General features: G+C 36.9%; 1 protein-coding gene across 3 annotated transcripts in view; it reads left to right on the top strand.

Annotated features, from left to right (window-relative positions):
* Positions 1 to 20,774, top strand: part of LOC134853836 (ATP-dependent RNA helicase DDX3X-like) — a 58,256-nt gene extending 37,482 nt beyond the window's left edge. For all 3 annotated transcript variants that reach the window (XM_063869770.1, XM_063869767.1, XM_063869768.1), the window contains 5 exons: positions 12,454 to 12,555; positions 13,935 to 14,218; positions 15,043 to 15,212; positions 17,528 to 17,827; positions 18,521 to 20,774. In XM_063869770.1, the coding sequence (XP_063725840.1) occupies positions 12,454 to 12,555; positions 13,935 to 14,218; positions 15,043 to 15,212; positions 17,528 to 17,827; positions 18,521 to 18,927 (1,263 nt within the window). In that variant the 3' untranslated portion in view covers positions 18,928 to 20,774. The remainder of the gene's footprint in view (positions 1 to 12,453; positions 12,556 to 13,934; positions 14,219 to 15,042; positions 15,213 to 17,527; positions 17,828 to 18,520) is intronic.
* The last annotated feature ends 854 nt before the right edge of the window (positions 20,775 to 21,628 follow it).

Genomic DNA, 21,628 nt, shown 5'->3' with positions numbered 1-21,628 from the left:
TTTTTTCATACATCAAGTAGAGGTTAATTTTTCTTTTCTTTTTGAATTCAATTTCAAATTCATTTGCTGAAAAGAAGGCAAATAACGCTCTCTACTTAAAAAAGAAATGGTGCGAAAAAACATTGAATGACTTCTAGTTTCGAAAGGGCGATTTATTTATTACACTTGTGTCAGCTTAGTGTGTTATTAAGAACCTTTTTTTTCTAACCTAAGTCCCAAGTGTTGGTGCCAATTTTTGGGCACCTTTACAGCTTTTCGATAACATGTGCTTTGACATTCGAATAGTAATAAGTTAAAACAGTTGATGCATTTTTAATGCATCAAATGAACCAGAAAAAGCTATTTGTCTCAAAGAACATAACTCAATAAAACTCGATTTCAGAAATTTTTAACTCAATATAACTGGCAATTTTTTGAAATGCATAATTTATACATAATATGGCTTTATGATATGCGATTTGTTACATGCAAAGTTAGTGAGGATGCCTTCAATTTGTTGTATTCCAAATTATTAATTGCGAAATTGAGTCTCTTCGTATTTGGTGCTGAATCGCATTGGCAATTTATAAGCATATGTAGCTGCTTTGGTCGTGACTAGCGTTTGCCGGTTGTTAAGCTTGTTTGTCGGGTGTTAGTGGCTGAGGGGATAGTGCGTGAGACTCAAAATCTCTTGATTGCAGTTGGTCGCAGATTTTGCTAATTCGAGACTTATTTCTACTATTTTATTTAGAGCTGCTTTTTGGTCGTGTTCTCGCAAGTGTTTGCGAAGTGCAGCTTCGGTTCAGTGTATATTCTAAATTATTACTTGCAAAGTTGCGTCTATTTGTATATGGTGCCACTTTTGCTGAATGGCATTGGTAAAGCATCAGCATATGTGGCTGCTTTGTTCGTGACTAGTGTTTGTCGGTGGTTAAGCAAGCGTGGTTGAGTGGTTAGTGCGTGAGACTCAAAATTTCTTAATTGCAGTAGGTCGCAGATCGAATCCTATACCTAAACAAATTTTTTTAATTCGAGGCCTATTTCTGTTTTTCTTATTGCACTTTCTAGAGCTGCTTTTTGTCGCTTCGCTTGTGTTAGATTTCTTTGCGAGTTGAAAGTTTTTTTTTCATTCAGGCTAGTCACCTTAAACAATAATTTGTCAATAATGAAAAAATGAGGTTCGAAGAGCTTTTATGTGATTTTTTTTGCGCTTGCAATTAGCAAGTGTTATCAAACCGGAAATAGACGTTTTTTCTAGTTAACAGCTACATAAACAAAATCAGTTAAATCAAATATGCTGACATGCTCATTTTCTTGACAATTCAAACTTAACTACCGGGTACTACTCAAACTTTTGAATGTATAATTATAAAGTTCTGCTGCTAATTTCCTGCTCATGATTTTTCGGCTTCATGGTTTTCGACTTGAGCGCTGTAGATTTAGTTTCCAAATTATCTAGTTCCTGTTTGATAAAAGTAGGTATTATGAAATTGAGTGAATTCGGGTTTTTTTTTGGAGAGACCTCCCCTTCCCCTGTATGACTGCATAATGCCCTAATCTCTTATTACCTTTACGGAATTTCTACAGACTTCGAAAACTACCCTCCCAAATTTGAGATTTTGGATTTAATCGAGAGACGGAGTCGCAAGAAGCTCGCCTGCATTAGCGACTACGCCCAAACCTTTTCGCCCTCGGGAGAGTCAAACTTTCGTTTTTAAACCTTTTTTCTTTCAAACTGTTCGACTTTCTTCAAGTTCTTTCAGCTTCAGCCGGTCTCTAATTAACTTTGCATACGCTACTGGTATATCTATCGTGGTATGTTTTTTGAGAAAAGTTTCAGCTTATTGGATGTCAGTTTCAATTCTTTCGGCTTTTTTATCGATAATTCTGATTAACTCATCTGATAATTTTCTTTCCTGAGTGGTGCGAAGCTTAACTTCGCCATTGTTTAATTTTTTTTTAATACTCAGATATTTTTTTTCAGCTCCCTAACTTCATTGACACAGCTCTGCTTACGCTTGTTTCTGTCGACCTTTTTCTTGTTTAACAGAATCACTTGTGTCTTGGTTCACACTGAATTCAAACTTTTATGCGTTCCCGGCCAGCTTAGCCTGGACGTAACGAATATGCCTGGGACGGCAAATGTCCTGGGTTCGAATCTGTCGTGGACCTGTTTTTTATTTCAAACAGGAAATGTTTTGTTTCAAATAAAATTGTCCGCCAGCTATCTATCTGCTATTTTGTTGTCGGCTTAGACGTCACATCTTGAAATAGTTTTTTTGCTAAGCGCGTTTTTCTTTATTGCTGATTTTAGTGTTTGTTTTATTCCTACAACTTGACTTCCTTTTTCGTTTTGTTTTTTTTTCGCTAAAATTTTTCGTCGGCCCAAATTATTTCGGCCTTAGTTTTATCGGTTTAATGGCTTAATTTTGGGTCGTTTCAAATGAAACTCAATTTTAACACTCCCCTCCGTTTTTCTCAAGTTGGTTGTTTGTTTACCAATTGGCTTTTTTTTAGTTCTGAGAATTTTTTTTTCGATTTTTAAAAAAAAAGGCGAATCAATTGAAAGGCCGCCTACTCCCCTGTGTGCCTGTATACTCTTCTAGAGTCTAGACCCATATTTTTGAGTTTTTTCGATTTTTCGAAAACTACCCCTCTCAAATATGAGTTTTTGGTTTCAATAAATAGAACTGCCTGAAAAGCTTTCTGCATTAGCGGCTACGCACAATTTTTAACGCATAAAGTTATGGTCCTCGGAATAGTCTTTTTTGACCGTTGTTTAATTGTTTTGAAAATTCTGGAAAACTACACTGCCAGATCTGAGATTTTGGGTTCAATTTTAAAAACGGGTTGTGAAAACCTCATTTGCTCAACCAAAGACTCCCGAGTTTTTCCTGACAGCTTAAGTTATGGCCCTCGGAAAACGTCAAAATTTTGATTTTTTTGACCGTTTTTTGTTGAATTTTTGACCTTTCTCGAACTACCATCCTAAATCTGAGATTTTGGATTGAATCGAAATTGCAGGTTGTGAATCATTTGTGCATCAGCGTCTACGCTCCATTTTTTCACAGAAAGCTATGATCTCGGTTATGTCAAATTTTTGATTATTTGACCCGTTTTTGGTCTTTTCTCGCTCTCCTGCCAAATCTGATATGTTAGATTTTATCGAAACAACAGATTGTTGAAAGCCTATCTTTTTAACTGATTATGCCCAGTTTGTTTGAGAAAAATTATATGACCTTCCAAAAAGTCGAAGTTTTGAATTTTTGACGTTTTTTTTTCAAACTTTTTGACTTTACGCGAAAACTACCGTGCCAGTTCTCAGGTTGTGCTCAAACGAGAAACGCAGTTTTTCGAATCTGCTTTGCTGAAGCGACGACAACTTGCTCTTTACAGGAAAAGTCATGGTCAAAAGTTCTCAAAATCGGTCAAAAAGATTTCCAAAATCCATGCTTTTTCCTGTAAAGAGCAGGTTATGGCCGCTTAAGCAGAGAAGATTCCCAAAACCGGGTTTCTTGATTGAACACAAACTGAGAATTGGCCCGTTAGTTTTCGGGTAAAGTCATTCAATTCCAAAAAAAAACTGTCGATTTGTTTGAAGGCCACAATTTTTTCTCAAACAAACTGGGCATGGCCAGTTACCAAAGTATACTTTCAACAACCTGTCGTTTCGCTTAAACCTAAAATATTAGATTTGAAGATTTGACGAAACCCCCCCCCCCCCCAAAAAAAAAAATTAATAAAACTCAAAAGTTTCTACAAAGTGGTCAAAGGTTCTCAAAACCGGTCGAAAAGATTTCCAAAATCAGTTTTTTTAAACTTTTTGAATTTTACAATTTCGACAACCAAATCTGAGATGAAAAGTTTAACTGAAGGAACCGGTTAGAATAATTATTCCTGCAGAAGCAGTGGTTCCTTTTCTTGTCATAGAATTTTTATATCCTTAGGAAAACTGATTACTCCTCTCACTTAATTATTTTAGCAGAAACAACAAAAGTTTTGGGAAAACTAATTTTTAAAGTCGCTTTTTTCGTGCCGCATCTTGATAGCAATTTCATTCAATATCAATAACACATCTCTAGCTTTAGCTGGGCCCTTAATTGTTTATTTATCTTAACCTACGAAATTTTTAGTTCACCTAGTTTTTTTCAGCCTAGAAATTTTTTTTCTACCATGTTTTTTATGTTTGTTGTATCGAAAGTGTGCGAAGCTCTGCTTGGCCTCTGTGTAATTATTTCTGTTCGGTAAAAGCAGCTTTTATGAAAATGTTTTGTTTTTTGAGATGCTTTTAGAACTCTAATTTTCTCGAAAACTATTTCAGTTTTTAAATAAGTGGTACCAATAGAAAAACTGGCTGATTCCCTGTGTGCGTGCGTTTTTTACTTGAATGTAGTCGCTATGGCCTGGAAAATTTCAATGAAGGATATTTTGAGACCATTCTTGGACTTCTTCATTTTTCTCGTCATCCAAAAAGGGCTCAGCGGAAAGAACTAGTTGTTGGAATGATCCCAGCCTAAAAACAAACGGCCTAATTTGTGCAGAGAAAATTTACTGTCTGCAAGAAGGCCATTTTTTGACACTTTGACCGTTTTCCGTTTTCGTGAAACGGTTTGTGTTGCCGAAGCAATTACATTTTTCCCAATATTTGTGAATCAAAAGTCACTGTGATGAAACATTTGTAATCTCTTTGATATAGACACTCTCGAAACAAACCAGAACCAAGAAAGTTGACGTTTTTCTTGGTTTGAACTACTTGTATATTCAGCTGGAATTTGGGCATCTCCTTCATAATTATTAGAAAAAAAAGAAAGAATTGAGAACAAGAGGAAGAGGAATAGTTGAACCAAATACAAGCAAAAGAAAACCAAGGTTAGATGTGGGCGAACAATTTTATTGAAGCTTAACCCCGGATTGTCGTCGCAATTTTTTTCTCACACACTTTCAAAAAAAGACAGAACAAAAAAGCCTACTCGAGTTTTTTTGTTTTTGTATTAGTTTTCTTTTCTCGCGTCTCTAAATGTTTTGATAACTTATTTCAATCCTCCTCAAAAAAGTGAGCCTTATTTAGAAGTAAAAGAGATAAACCAATTCCCTTTCTGAAAATGGTGAAAGCAAACAACCTTTTGTAGTATTCCTTGGTAATTCATCTTGTTATGTTGTAATTTCGCAAAATATAACAATTATATTCGTTCGAAATATTTGTACGTGAAAGCAAAAAGTTGAACTTGAATATTAAAAGCAATTCAAACAAATAACGTTTTCTGGATTTTTTTTTCAGTAACTCTTGTTGAAATGTAATTTGAAATAGTAAAAATAACAAAAATACTGGCAGTCGATGCTGTAGATTTTGAATGCTATGTTTGAATACTCTAGTTTAAAATGTTGACTAGAATTGCATTTTAGTATTGAAATTAAAAACAATTAAGTGTTGTCATTTGGTTAGATTTAAAAATTTAACGCCTAAGAACTTGAAACTAGACTTGAAATATAGATAATTAGAATTTGATGGACCTAATTAAAACATAACAAGAAATCTAAAAACATAACAAGAAATCTTTTTGACAGTTCATCAAACAACTCTTGATTGTTTTTTAAATTTTGTTTGGCTTTGATTGCCCATGCCTGAATTGTAGAAAATAATTTTATAAAAAAAAACATTTAAAATATATACACTTAGACAGAACTTTCAAAGTTTTCTGAATCGTAATCGACTGCTGGTTTTGTTTAATTTTCTTCTTTTTACTAACTAATTTGCGAATCGTCTCGGTTTTTTAAAGCCGTTCTCACAATCTGCATACGACAGGATCTTCGTAGAACAACTTCAATTGCAAAAAAAACTGTGTCATCGTGGAACAGATTCCGCATTTGCGAAATGCAACTCAATTGATCTCTCGACTTCTTGGAGAAAAAACTCTGCTCAGTAAAATCAACTTGTTCTTTGAGATCTTATAGTGGCAGCAGCAGAAACCAGATTACAGGAACTCAATCAACTGTCAGCGGTAATCATGAACACCGGATCGCCCGAACAAATTAAGTTTGTCTCGTCAAAAGCTACAGACATCGCAGTACGCCTCTTCCAACTACAGAGTGACATCAAATACAGACTGACTTTTCTCGATAACTACCCTCCCAAATCGGGGATTAAGGGTTCAATCGAAAGAGCAGTTTATGGAAATTTTCGCTGCGTCAGTGGCTACGCTATAATATACCATACATGGGGATTATTCAGGTCTCTATTTTGAGATGAGTCATGGGGGTACAGCATTGTTCTCAGCTGATTTCCTTGATTTTATTTGGATGAATTTTTGGACACATAACTTAATGGATTTTCAAATTGAACTTTTCGTTGAACTGCACGGTACTGGCAGCTCTTTTAAAGTGTCACAGTAAGTCGTATGACCTCTCAATTTAGTTCTCTTTTCGCAATCCTTTAGTCATCTTTTTTGTATGCGGTCTTGTTACTAACTATCCATAATAATTTCTTTGTTTCATCGTGCCTCCCATTATCACTCATTGCGCTTTATCTTGGTATCTTTACAATATATTCAACAATCATCAAACAAGTACCTCCAATTTTATCTGGGCCACTGGTTAATAATCTCATTTTTGAAAAAAAAGCTGTGTGCTGTGCAAGTAGCACATCAAGTTCCGACCACAATCATAGAAAAAGTTTTTCATTTTTTTTCCTCAAATTGTGATTTTTAATCGTGGCTTGATAAGATCCAAACGATGCCTAAAATTTTGGAACATTCGATAATTTTATAAACGTACGTATGTTCTTCAACAGTTATCCCCCAAAATAGAAAAAAGTTTAATTCTGAAGAAGGCGCTTGAAGAAACTTCGGAATGTAAATTTTAACGGAAAAACAGCTTATCATGAAGAATCAGACTATAAGAGGCATGTTATAAGCCTGCTCACTTGCTTTATTCGCTCGAAATAAGAACAGAACTCAAAATATCAAACCTGGTTTTCTCGACTCTGGGAATTTTTCTTCTTTTCTTAGTGTGTTTCGAATCACGGCTGAAAGGGCTTTGCCGTAAATTACTCAACCCGTTCCAATTATTATTTGTGGTGCTTGATTTTGCATGGAAAAAATGGGAAAACTAAATCAGACGAAGACCAGTTCCTCGCCCTTTTTCAATGGTCGGAATACAAAATGTAGAGATTAGTTTTTAGTTTTGGAAAAGAGGACGAATTTATGAACAAAACTGTACTGCTAACTGCAATGAAGCCGAACTGGTTTTTCTGATTGAATTGGTTTATGATTTAGTTCTCATGCTGAGCTAGTTAACCCTTGCGATAATCGGGCACTATACTTTTTGTTGAGTATATATCACTGAACTGTTGATTTCTAGTTAATCTTAATTGTTTCTGGTTTCAGAGTAATGTCGCGTAGCCATTGATTGAATTGAGATCATGACGAACTCGTTTTTATAACAACAGGTTATGGGCCGAGACAACGTTCGTAAGTAGCATTCTTGTTGTTTTTTCGCTGGTTTTATTCAGTTACATGGGTATTGTTTGCTGTTATATCTTAGTTACAGTCAGTAACAGGTTGTGAACAGTTAGTTCAGAATGGAAAAGTCAAGAGTGTTCGATTTTCCAAAGCTAGATGGCAGCAATTGATTGGAGTTGGTACATGAAGTTGTACTTGCTGGACAAAGGTTTGTTTGATTATGTGGATGGAACCATAGCGCAACCAGAAAATGCTGCTGCAGTTTCAGCGTGGCAGCGTGAGGACAGGAAAGCACTCGCAGCAATTTGTTTAGCTGTTGAACCTTCGCAGAGAGTCCATGTGATGGTGACAGAGACGTCCAAGGCTGCGTGGGACGCATTGTCAGGTCAGTTTGTCAGAGTTTCTTTGTCACAGAAGTGTAGACTGAGGAAGAGGTTTCACTCACTCAATTTGGAGAGAGGAGGAGACGTTGTACATCATGTCAATGATTTGATGAATTTGCACGAGGAGTTGCGACAGATGGGAGAAGAGATCTCAGACAAAGATCTAGCGATGACATTGATTGGAAGCTTGCCACACGAAGTTTTCCAGTCATTGATTGTTTCATTGGATGTGATGATGGAGGAGAAGATGTGTTTCGGCATGGTGAGGAGTTTGCTAGTTTGTGGGGTAGACAGAAAAGCAGAAAGCAGTAATGTTTTAGATGCCAGAACAGCGATGATAAAGTTGAGTGGAAGATGCAACATTTGCAAGAAAGTTGGACACATGGCCAAGAATTGTTTCCAGAAGAAAGGGCAGAAGTCTTCGACTCCAAGAGGTGTCGAGTGTCACAATTGTGGGAAGATAGGCCACATTGCGAAAAGTTGCTGGAAGAACAATGATGCGAAAGGAGGGCGGTCAAAAGCTGCAGTTGCCTGTGAGAAGGAGGAAGAGATAGCGCTGAAGTGTTCGACGAAGCATAGCAAGGTTTATTGGATTTTTGACTCAGGAGCATCTCAGCATATGACTCCGAACTTAGATCTTATCGACAATTACAAGAAGTACGAAGTTCCGCGAGCAGTCAAGTTGGGCGATGACGCCGTTATCCCAGCTTATGGCTGTGGTTCTATGTCAGTCAAACTGGAGAATGGAGAGATACCAAATGTACGGCTACACGATGTTCTCTATGTACCAGATCTCGGCAACAGTTTGTTGAGTGTTCCGTCAATGACGAAGCGTGGAGCACAGATTTTGTTCAGCGGAGACCAATGTACAATCATGAAAGGCAGCAAAGTTGTTGGAAAATCAGCAACTAGTGGTTATGTTTTGAGTATTGAAGTAGCAAAGTCCGAAACAGCTCAATTTGCTCTTTCGGAGAAATCGATGAAATTGCGGCATGGACGTTTTGGCCATGTAAATGTTCAGTCGTTAAAGAAAGCCGCAAGCAGTAAAGCATTTCTCGGGATGGGGGATGTTGCGTACGAGAAGTTCAACTGTGAGAGCTGTGCAGATGGCATACAGCACAAGACCTCGTTTCCGAAGTCAGTTAACCAGTCGTCAGAGTTACTTCAAGTTGTGCGCAGTGATGTTTGTGGAACAATGGAAACAGACTCACTTGGTGGTTCGAGATACTTTGTAACCTTTTTTGATGTTAAGTCCAAGTATGTACATGTGTATTTCATGAGTCACAAGAGTGAGGTCACAGAAGTGTTCAAGAAGTTCTGCAACATGGCAGAGAATCGGACAGAGAGACGAATCAAGATTCTGAGAAGTGACAATGGAGGAGAGTATCGTTCGAAAGAAATGGAGAAGTTCCAGAGTGAGAGAGGAATAGTTTGGCAGACAACAATTCCATACACACCAGAACAGAATGGAGTAGCAGAAAGGATGAACCGAACAAAACTGGAAACCGAGAATTCAATGTTGTCGTTTGCGAAGTTGGACAAGCCTTTCTGGGCGGAAGCAGTCAGCACTGCAGTTTACATACGGAACAAAAGTCTTCCAAGCAACGACAGTGTTACACCATACGAGAAGTGGTTTGTTACAAAACCTGATGTTTCGAACCTTTGCATTTTTGGAAGGTTCGAAACAAGGAGCATGGTTGTAAGTCGAGATGTCAATTTCTTGGAGAGTCAGTTACTTAAAGATAGTTTCCTTGTCACTGAACTGTCAGGAGGAGAAGAGTTTTCTAGCCAGCAGAAACAGATTGCGATAGAAATTGTGCAAGATGAAGAAGGTGCCACGACAATACCAGACGATACCACTGTGGTTCAGGTGGAGCCAGTAGTTGAAACAGTGACTGAGGAACCACAAATGCAGCCGACGTACGAGAGAACGTTTATGAATTCAATTGAAAACCTACCAGACAAGCGAAAAAGGAAGCCCGCAGCAGTTTGCTGTGTCGCGAATGATGTAGTTGAAGAACCGAAGACACTGAAGTCAGCTCTCAATTCCGCACACTCTGAGGAGTGGATGAAAGCAGCGGAAAGTGAGTTTCAGTCTCTTACGAAGATGAAGACGTGGCAATTAGTTCCTAGAGAGAATGAATGTTGTTGGTAACAAATGGGTTTTCAAAGTGAAGAGAAATTCAGATGATACCATTTCAAGATTCAAATCTCGTTTAGTAGCTCAAGGATTCAGTTCTCAGATATACGGAACAGACTGAGGATATACTTAACAGATAATTGGAACAGACGGAACAATTGAGTTCTCAGATATTTGAGTGGTTCTTGTTTTACTGGGTTGTGTTATTCAGCTTTTTTACAGAAGCAAGTTATTCTTACTGGGTTTCAGACGCTAACTGGGTAAATGATATCAATAATAGAATTTCCACTTCCGGTTTCGTTTTATTTATTGGGAAATGTTGTGTTAGCTGGAAATCGCATAAACAGCGATGTGTTGCACGTTCAACAACTGAAGCTGAGTATGTTGCGCTCAGTGAATTTGTGCAAGAAGCTATTTCACTGAGACGGTTACTCAGTGAGCTGGGTTTTCAGCAAACCGAGCCAACTAAAATTTATGAAGACAATCGTGGTGCAATCGAGTTGAAAAATCCCAAGTTTCATAATCGTACCAAACATATCGATATTGCTTATGATTTTACTCGTGAGAAAGTGTTATTTGGAGAAATTATTATCGAATTTTGTAGATCTTATGAGCTGCTGGCAGACTGTATGACCAAGCTTCTCCCGAAGCCTATGTTTACCAGTTTCTTAGAAAAACTGAATGTATATCCTGATGAATGAAAGTAATCAACATGGAGGAGGGTTGAGTATAAATGACTGAGCTGTTGATTTCTTGTTAATCATAATTGTTTCTGGTTTCAGAGTAATGTCGTGTAGCCATTGATTGAATTGAGATCATGACGAATTCGTTTTTATAACAACACTTTTTTACCGCAAATAACTGTTCATAGGACTTCTGGGTTCCTCTTGTTCCCCTTTGTTTCATAGTTATTTTCCTTGCGTTTAGAAAGGGTATTGCAATCGGTTACAAGCCTTTTTTCCAGTATACAACTTTGTCTACAGGACTCTTCTGGTCTCATCTCTAGCTTGTTTCATAATGTATCAAATTTTTTACAGTTCTCGGCCAATTTAGGCTGGAGGTAACGAACATGCCTGGGACGGCAAAGGTCCTGGTTTTGAATCTGACAACGACCTGTTTTTTTTACGGGAAATATTCTGTTTCAAATAAAATAGTTCGCCAATTTTTTGTCTGCTTATCTGTTGGCGGCGTAAATGTCACATCTAGAATTTCTTTTTTGCGCGCATTTTGCTAATATGGTTTTTTAAGTGTTTGATTTACGCCTTTAGTTTGTAATTTTACTTACCCTGACATCGCAATCCTTTTTTTTTTTAGCAAAGTATAGCATCAGTATATCAAAATCATTCAATATGAAACACGTACTACCAGCTTTAGCTGGGGCCCTAGTTGTTTTTATCGAGACATACGAAAATTTTTGTTCAACTAGTTCCCGGTCCATTTTTGGCGTTCCCGGTCCATTTAGTCTAGAGGCAACGAATACGTTTAGGATGGCAAAGGTCCTGTGTTCGAATCTGACCGGGCCCTGTTCTTTTTAAGGGGAAGTATTCTGTTAATAAAATTGTCGCCAATTATATGCCTGCTTATCTTTTGTTGGCTTAGTTTACCTATCTTGTAATCGTGTTTTTTTTTGCTGCGCTCATTTTTTTTTTCTCCTGCAATTTGTTTTGTTTTTTGATTTACTCCTGCAATTTACTCCTTAAAAACTATTCGGTCCAATGAATTCGGCTTAGTGACCTAAATGTTGGTCGACTCTAGGGAAACACATTTTTTACGCTTCTCTTCTTTTTTTCTGTTAGTTGTATTTTTATCACTCGGTTTGTAATTAGGGTTTGTAATCATGGTATATTTTTTTGTTTTTTCGCTTTGTTTCGGCTTGTTTTATATTGGCTTAGTAGCCTCTCTTTGCGTCGTTTGATGCGCGAAAAAAGTTATGTGCGCTTGTTTTTGCGTTATTTAGGGAAGGAGGACGTTAAAGTTTCATTTTGTTTTGAAATCAAAGAAATATCAGCTGACACTTCTGGTCAGGTATTTACGGCTTTGTCACCGCATGGTTGTTTTTGTTCCGATGCTGATTTTGCATTCTATTGTTTCGGCATGTTTTCACAACTATCTTCATTAGTTTTGATAGATCTAGTTAAATCGCAAGTGATGCGAAGCTGAGCTTCGCCTCTGTGTCACTGTTTCTATTTCGCTAATTTGTTCATCAGTGGCCTTTCTCTTTGATTCTTCTTATTTTTGATTTCGTAATTATAGATATAATTTTTAGGCTAGTTATTTGGATTTAAAACACCGAAATTTTTGCAGCTACTCAAAAAAATTTAAATCAAGAAGTTAAGTCCCCTCAAAATGTAGCTATTTAAAGTTAAATATAAAAGTAATAGCTATGAATTATTTTAATTGTTTGGGTATATAAGCGGTTTCTTGACTTCACAATCGACAATTTTATGATAATTTAATTTATAGTAAAAATAATTGGTTTGATTGATTGTTCCAGACCGGAGGACGAGGATACGAGAGACGGATGCAGTACCCGCTGGGTCTGGTGCTGGCGCCTACCAGAGAACTCGCTCTTCAGACATTCGAAGAGGCCAAAAAGGTAGAATGGTCATATACTATGGTCCTTTACTAAATAACCTCGCCCTTCCTAGATAAGGAAGTTTTATGTTGAACATGCATGAAAATCGAACAGAGCAACCAAATTTTTGTTCGAAAACCCAAAGACGAACAAGCCGAGCTATCAGAATTGGTGCTGCTGAAAATGTTTAGAATATTAAGGTACCACGAATGAGAAAATTAATCAGAATTGAGGAGTTCTGTTCGATTGTAATGCTCTACTTTGTTCACAGAATGCCATTTTAGTAGGAATGGTAAATATTACGTCCGACATGCTCAAATTCTTGAAATTCAAATAAAACCATCATTCGAGTAGTAATTAAATAAAGAACTTCAGCTTGTAATTAATTTTCAAAAAATTCTCAATTTTTTTCGTGTTTCTTTTGTTTCAGTCGGTTCATTTTCCATTTTGTTTTTAACGCCATTTTTAAAATTCTGATAAGGTTTTTATAGCTGACTTTCTAAAGGATAGGTTTTGTTACAATTGAAACAGTTTTTACTCTAACTTAAAGTTCAGTAGTTAGTAAATTTACAAAGTCTGATTTTGGCTACTTTAACAGTTAATGTTATTTTTGTTAAGTCAAATTGTATTGCGTAGAAAGAAAGAAAGAAAAAAAAATTATTTCTCCAAATCATTTCAAAGTAAGAAGTTTGAACAAAAATAACAGCAAAGAATATACTAGCACCTTATTTTGTCCTCTTTAAAGTTTGATAGATCCTCTTTAGTCTGTTTGATATGATTCTTCATTGCATTGTCAAAACTTTGTAGGAGAGAAAAAAGTATATGTTTATTAATACTTATTTTGCAAAAAGAAAGAGAAAGGACGCTAAATAGGGGAAACTATGTTCGTGTATGATTGTGTTTCAGTATGGATGGGTCGTAAAAAGTTATTTAGCTTCTTGAATTTTTTTGCTGACAACAGTTTTGTTTCCAGCTCGGCAGGTTTCGACCCAAAATTTGTCGCCTTGTTGCCGCTAGTTGAATGATTTCCTATTGTTTTTAAGGCTGTTTTTGAAATTCATCTGGTACAACCATGAAGTTTTTGTAGCTGTAGTTTTTCCAACTTTCGAGTTATTTTTTCAAGTTATTTTACTTTTTCGGACTTCTATTTTTTCCATTCACTATCTTGTAGCGCAATTCAATGTTTTTCAAGCTAATTCAATACTGGCTGTTGTATTCTGCCACAGGTTTCCATAAATTGAGTTTCATTTTGAGACAAACATTTGAAATTTTTGGGTGTTTTTTGGCGTTTTGTCATTTTGTTTTGCGATAAGGTGGATTTCTGCATCGCAAGTGGTACAAAGCTCAGCTTCGCCTCTGTGTTCATTTTATGTTCTTATATCTCAATTTAATGATTTCAGTTCTCCTATCGTTCGCGTGCTCGACCCTGCGTGGCGTACGGAGGAGCTGACATCGGATCCCAGTTGCGAGATCTGGAAAGAGGATGTCATCTGCTGGTGGCGACTCCTGGGCGTCTCGTTGACATGTTGGAGCGAGGCAAGGTTTCCCTGAGGCACTGTCGTTTTCTGGTCCTTGACGAGGCCGACAGAATGCTGGACATGGGATTCGAACCCCAGATCAGAAACATCGTTGAGAAACAAGATATGCCAAGTGGTTATGACGGAAGACAGACACTCATGTTCAGGTAATATTGTGTGTTTTAAATGAAGTAGCTGCTGTTATCCATCTGTCAGATTTTATTTTTAAATCCTTCATTTCACAGTTGCTTTCACAAAGAACAATCAGTCAAATATTTAATACGCTTGCCATTAGCAAGCGTTATCAAATTGGAACATAGACTGTTTTTTCGAGTTAACACATTGTTCAACAGAATAACTTGTATATTGGTTCATAATGAGTTCAAACTTCTATGCATGTCCGACTGGAGGTTAAAAGTACGCCTGGGATGCCGAAGGGTAAAAAGTACTGGAGGTTAAAAGTACGACTCGAAGTATCCTACAAAAAGTCGGCCTATAGTTAGTCTGCTTATGTTTTCCTGCATTAGTTGCCCTATCGTAGATTTGATTTTTGTATGCTTTTTTCAAATATTTTTAAAGTTTTTAATTACTGCGCAATTTTAAATTTTTCTATATTTGCCTTGAATTCTTATATTTTGCAGTTTTTGTTTTTTTTTCGCTTAAAAACTGAATTCGACTTAAAAGATTTCGGCTTATATTTTATCGGCTTAGTGACCTAATTTGAGGTCTTTTCAAGAGAAGCATAAGTTTTATGCTTCAATGCGGATCGCACAAAATGTTGAAATTCCTAGAATAGAATTTATAGTTCAAAATTTTCCATGAAAAAAAAATATTTTAGGTTCTATGGGAAACTTCAAGTTTTTTCGGCTCAGTTGCCGCTTTTTCCAGACAACATTTTAAGTTTTTGTTGGACTTTAGCAGACAGGAAATTGTTTCGAAATTGCTGCAATTGTAGTTTAATCAATTGTGGAGTAGCTTATTGGTGTTTTAGTGCAACGTTCCCAAAAGAGATCCAGATGTTGGCGAGGGACTTCCTGCAGGACTACCTGTTTCTGGCTGTGGGTAGGGTGGGCAGTACCAGCGAAAACATCACCCAGAAGGTGCTCTGGTGTGAGGAGGAGAATAAACGCTCGCTGCTGCTCGATTTACTGGAGGCATCTGGTAATTAAATTGTCCTAGCATGTTTTTATGGCTGTTATCCTAGTTCTTATCCAAATAGTTCCTTCCAAATTTGAAGAATTTATAAAGTTTAAGGTTCTTAAAACATTAAATGCTACTTTCAATTTTGTTGATAAGTGGTAATGAACGAAACAAGTTATCACTTATTGCGGCCCTGCGTTTTTAAGTTTATTTTGCAGCTGCAAGTTGTTCACGCTCAAATTCGATTTTTTTTGCAGTTTAACTCATGATTTCTTTTCAAGTTGAATTCAAATTCATTTGCTAAATGGCAGCCTCATTTAATTAGGTGAGGCGAATACACTTGAATTACTTGGTCTGAAAAATGAAGACTTCAACATTTTACAATTAAGACTTCAGTTCCAAGAGTATTAGTGTTATTACACTTGCCAGCTAGCGAGCGTTGTGTATTAGTATGAACCTACTATTTCCCAACCTAACTTGCTAATGAAAGTGCTCATTTGGCGGCACTTTTGCTGTAATCACGATCTGTACTATATGAAATTTCATAGAATCTGTTCTCTGCTTTATTTGTGGCTAGTGTTTGTCAATCATTGGCGCCCGTAAGGATTTTATACTCTAAATTTCGAGGTCGCTGATTCGAATCCGTCGTGAAGCGAAAGTTTCACTAATTATAGGCCTATTTGTTTTCTCATTTTAACTTTATAGAGCTGCTTTTTTGTTTTCTTGCTAGTGATTGCGAGGCGCAGCTTCGCCTCTGTGTTACGCTTGAAATTAGTAAGCGTTAAAATATCGGAATATTGTTGTTATAGGTGAACGATTTCTGACCACAATGGTCCAGTGTTTAATGGGTCATTTTTTGCAACTTTGATAAGAGTTGATGAACGTAGTGCAGACTCTTATATAGGTGACGATAATTTTTTAAAGGAAAAGTCCTGAAATTTGTTCAGGCTCAAATTTTTCTGTTTTCGGGGTTTGACTTTGATATCTTTTTAAGTTCTAGTTTCGAAAGTGGAATTTAGTTTTCAGATTTCCCAGCGGAATAAAATTTTTTTTCTATTGATCCAGTTTTCTGAAATTGGATTAATTCAGTAAAAACGGGCAATCATAAATTGTTCTAGTTTAATTGAATCCTCCTTTATAAAGTGAGTAAGTTGGTTATTGAGCCTCCAGTAGATTGTCATATGAATGATCGAAATCATCGTTGTAGAAGCTGTTCTCAATTAGGTGCTGTATCTTGGGTTCTTTGTTGCAAAAGTCCCTGGCTGTTTGAGGTAGTGCGAAGATGGCTTTTGAGGGTGAGCTTATAGCTCCAAAGACTAATCGCGTGTACTGATACTGCTTAACTCCTTGGTTATTAGGCCACAAGGATCGCAGTACACTTTGATTGTCCTCTTTTATGCTCATCTGCAGAAAAATGACTTCTAAATCACCAGAGACCGCTAATGGTTTCTCTCATTAACAAAACAAAAGTGTTGCTTAGTAGATTCGGTCCCGTCTCTAAACAGAAATTAGAGAAATTCCTTTGAATTTGGATGCAGCATTCGTTAAGCGTCGAATTTGACCAAGTTTCTGGGGATTTATATTAGGATGGTTTGGTAGGTAACAAATTTGTAACGGTGGCGGATGTAGAAATGTCACAGGTATCATAGCCTTTTTGAGTATCAGTGGATATTGGTTAGTCCTTTTGTAGTCGTCGCTAGTAAAGTGTCAGCTGTGCTTTTCAGGACTTAGGAGCAGCTGCTACGTTTTTCCAGAACTGTATAGCAATGAACCGCTGGTTTGTTGTTGAATAAAGTAATTGGCGTAAACTGGAGATAATATGTCACCAATTTCTCATCTTCATAACTTGATTTGCGAATCTTGAGAGCGACCCTGCGTTGATTAGTCTAAGTATTTTTTTTTATCAGAAGAGGTTTGATATACAATTGTTTAATTTTCCGACTTATTTTATCAACGTTGTATGTTACATATGAATATATAGCGGTCAAGTTTTTGTGAGACGAAGTGCTAACAAATAAATGTAGCTTTGCCAATTTGAGCTCATTTCTCTTGGTTCAAAATAGACATTATACATTGTAAATAGTAGTAATGATACAATTCTATGCTCTTGTTCAGTGTTGGTAATATATATTTTTTAAAAGCCAAATAGATGCTTTTATTTTGGCGATCTCTTAAAATTATTCCAATTGTAAACTCTCTTGAAAATTTTTCGATAATTTTTACGTAATTAAAACGTAACTTTCAAGGTTCAAGGTGTCGTTTATGAACAGAGTATGATTCAGTTTGAGAAACCAGAAATGATACGCTAAGAAGTAACAAGACGTAGTTTTGTTCAGATCCGAACACTTTGACTTTAATCTTTGTGGAAACTAAGCGGGGAGCGGATGCGTTGGAAGACTTCCTGTACCGCGAGAAGTTCCCGGTGGCCTCAATCCACGGCGACAGGACTCAGAGGGAGCGTGAACAGGCTCTCAACTCATTCAAGCAGGGGGAGACACCCATTCTGGTGGCCACTGCAGTGGCCGCTAGAGGGCTCGACATCTCCAATGTGAAACACGTGATCAACTTCGATTTGCCCTCTGATTTCGATGAGTATGTGCATCGTATTGGAAGAACGGGCAGAGTGGGAAACACAGGTACATCCCTTCAGCTCCACTTCCTTTCCTATCTGTCTATGATTCTAGTCGTATTTTTAACAAACTTAACGATATTTTCATCAAGAGTCGATCAACGTTGTTCAGACTCTTGTATAGGTTGCGATAATTTTTTTTTCAGGAAAGGTCTTGAAATTGTTCAGGCTCAAGTTTTTCGCGTTTTGACTTTGATTTCTTTTTAAGCTCAGTTCATTTCCATTATCGAACAGCCAAAGTGATCGCGAAAAAGGTGATCGACTTCAATTTTTGAAAATGGAATTTAATTATCGGATTTCCCAGCGAAACAATTTTTTAATCCAGTTTTCTCAAATTGGGTTAATTTTCATCAAGAAAGTACCAATCATAAATTGTTCTGGCTGTCTGTTTGTTATCTTTTAGTTAAACGGGGGGGGGGGAGTTAGAGAAAGAAAGGCTGAGACGAAGATATCAGCAGCGGATGTTATCAAAGTAGCATTAAGAAAACGTTATTAGCTCATTTAATTTACGAGAAAAAAAATTAAATGCGTAATTTTATAGTGTAATTTTAAAGCGCTATAGCTGTTCTGGTGGAGTCTGTTATCTAAAACCAGAAATGTTTTATGGTTTTAATGTGGCCAATTTCTTTCTCCGATTGATTGTAAATTAGGCAAATTTTTAGGATGATCAACAGAACAACCTTTTGTTTCTTTCTTTCAGGGCTTGCCACTTCGTTCTTTAACGACAAGAACGTGAACATCGTGCGAGATCTGGTTGACCTGTTGAAAGAGGCCAAACAAGACTGTCCTGATTGGCTGCAAACCATGGCTGTGGAGAAGCAGCGTGCCAATTACTACAAGAGCCAGACGAGCCGAGGTCGGGGCGGGGGCGGAAACAGATTCGGAGGTCGCGACTACCGACAACAGCAACAGTACGGTAAACCTGGAGGTCCTCCCGGAAGGGACAACTTCGGCGGAGGAGCGTCCGGGGGTGGATTTCAGAGATTCAACAGTGGTGGAGGAGGAGGAGGTTATGGAGGTGCTAGTCGCGGAGGAGGGGCTTACGACAACGGCGGGTCGTTCCAGCCTCGGGTGCAAAATCAAAACATCGATTGGTTCAACGACTAATCTTTGCCCTAATGTGAAAGAGCAAAACATCTGCCCGCGATTCATTTCAAAGTGCAAAAAAAACAACTAAACCAATCAGCATTAAACGTGTATTATTCAAAACTGATGTGATTGTTGATTTAACACCAATAGCTTCTCGTGAAATGAAAAAACGGGCGACGTTTTCTGCATTTTGCCATTAAAAATACAGAAGACAGCTAGCAAATAAAATACAATCTCGCTACTACAAGTTGCCGCCGAAACAACTCTCCATTGAAGTCTACTAGCATGCACTTGGATCTCAAATTGTCGTTTCCCTTCAACTCTCCTCCTACACAGCTGGAATTCTGGAAGTGTACACGGCGGAATTCTGACTATCATCCATGGCAAACCTCCCTCCTTATTTAGTCATTTAACAGTAACAATTGCTACTCTGGGATTCAGATTCGACAGAAATTTTCACAAAAAAAATCACGGAAATTTTGAAACAGATCAAGCCAGAGAACTTTTTCATATTTAACTACTGTCCAGATTAGCACATGTTTTGGTTCCAGCGGAAGGCGAACTGCGCATCAGATTTTGGATTGGATGCAGATGTCAATCAGTTATCGCCGCGAACTAAAACTCAACTTAAATTATTCAATACTGGGAAAATGTCAATAATCTGCATATCATTTTAAAATGCTATCTTCTTTCCAGCGGCGAAACTGGGGAAAACCGGTTCATTCCAATACAATCACAGCAAACAAGAATGAAGGACAAAACTCAAGTCAAAACTCATTTTTGCATCTTTTAATCAATGGATGGATAACTTTCAGCCGTGCTCAGTTTAACTCTTGGCTTTCTGAAGCTAGTATGGTGCAATTTCAAAAGGTGCATTTTGTCCCAATTTTCTCCTCTAAGCCGCGTAAAGCCCAGTTTAAATTTTAGTTTTGACCCGGAGATATTTCATACTTAACTGTACACGAAATGATAAATAAAGTATGAAAATTTCTAGGCTCTCTGATTCAGCAACTCGCTTCCAAATGTTTGATATTTGCAAGGTGCTCATACTTAATTGTTTTTATCATTACCGCAATCTGTTTGAAATGATAATTGGGCACTTAAAGAGAACTCTCTGATCGTCAAAATATTCTTGCTCTTCTCAAAGCAGAAGGCAGTGGCGATTTCCTTAATCTAAGTTTTAGAACAATCTGGCAGTTGAAAGTGAAAGTGTAATAAATTAGTTTCTATTAGCTAATGTTGCCAAACAACTTAAACATCGAAACTTGCCCAGGAAAAACTCATTTTGCATTTTTCCTTCTGTGTAAATGAAACAATTTGAAAAATTACTTTGCCTGAGCTAGTTTCGTGTGTTTTGCTAAATAACGTTGCTCACTTAGCGAAAACTGTGCAAAAGTGAAAATTAATCTCGGTATTTTACTCAATGTCCAAGATTTATTGCTTCCTCCCATCAGAAAATCAAACTTTTGTCCTAAATATTTATATTACTTAATTTATTTAACCTCTAATTTTGGTTCGTTTTTACTATGTTACTGTGATATGTTTATTTTCGTCCCAAGACTTTCGTGTGACTTTTTGTTAATTGTTATAGTTGAACAAGATTATTTTACTGGTTGAGTGTTTGGATTTGACATTAAGCGAAGTTTAGGTGTTGGATCCAAGATCAACTACTTTCCCCTTCCTTCCCTTCCCTTCCCCATCCCCTTCTTTGTTGCCGTGGATTCAGTTGAGTTGAAGTGATGATTTGAGTATTATTTTACTTAAATGTGACGTCGACGTCTCACATTTAAATACAAACCAACACAGTAAATTTATATGGCAATTTGTGTAGCGATAGATTGATCAATTCAAATCTTTACTATCTAGTTTTAACCTCAGTTATGACTAATCACTGCACAACAAACGTTTTGCTGTAATACGAGTTCATTTTGTTCGGACTTTTTGCTCAAGTTGATACGAGCACGGTTTAGTAGCATGTGTTTTTATTACATGAGTTTCTCTTCTGACACGAAGCGAAAAGCTGTTTTTTGCATAATGATATTTCTGATTATTTTACTCACTTGTGATCCTGAAATAATTTTTCCCCGTAATCAACTTCTTTGCAAACCCGTGTTTCGTGCAGTTAAACTTGCATACAGACTGATGACATGCTCAATTTCTTGAAAGTTCGACAAAACTACCGTTATTTAGCTAAAATTTAGGTGGAACTCATTTTAAGCAGTAATAATTTTTTCGGAGAAATTTATTGAAAAAGTGCAGTTTTTTTTCGGTTTTTCAATTTTGGTCCTTATTTCCGTGGTTTGGTTTTCCGTTTTTTGAAAAGTCAATAAACTTGGGGAAACCTTGAGTTTCGCGGCTTGACTTATAATAATAATAATTTTATTTCCAAATCAAAACTTATAAGCATATACATTCAATGAACATGTACGTTTACAATAAAGTTCGGCTTGCGAGAATACCAAAAAGGCGTCATTTGTTTTTTGCATAATGATATTTCTGATTATTTAACTCACGAGAGCAAAAGTGCTTGGGATCCTGAACTAATTTTTTCCCCGTAATCAACTGCTTTGCAAACCATTGATTCGTTCTGTTAAAAGTGCAAACAGACTGATGACGTGCACAATTTCTTGAAAGTTCCATAAAACTACCGTCATTTAGCTTATAATTAGGCGGAACTCATTTTAAGCAGTAATATTTTTTTCGGAAAAATTTATTAAAA

This window comes from Symsagittifera roscoffensis, chromosome 9, assembly GCF_963678635.1.
Source record: "Symsagittifera roscoffensis chromosome 9, txSymRosc1.1, whole genome shotgun sequence".
NCBI classification, from domain to species: domain Eukaryota; kingdom Metazoa; phylum Xenacoelomorpha; order Acoela; family Convolutidae; genus Symsagittifera; species Symsagittifera roscoffensis.
This window is presented reverse-complemented; position numbering and strand designations above follow the sequence as displayed.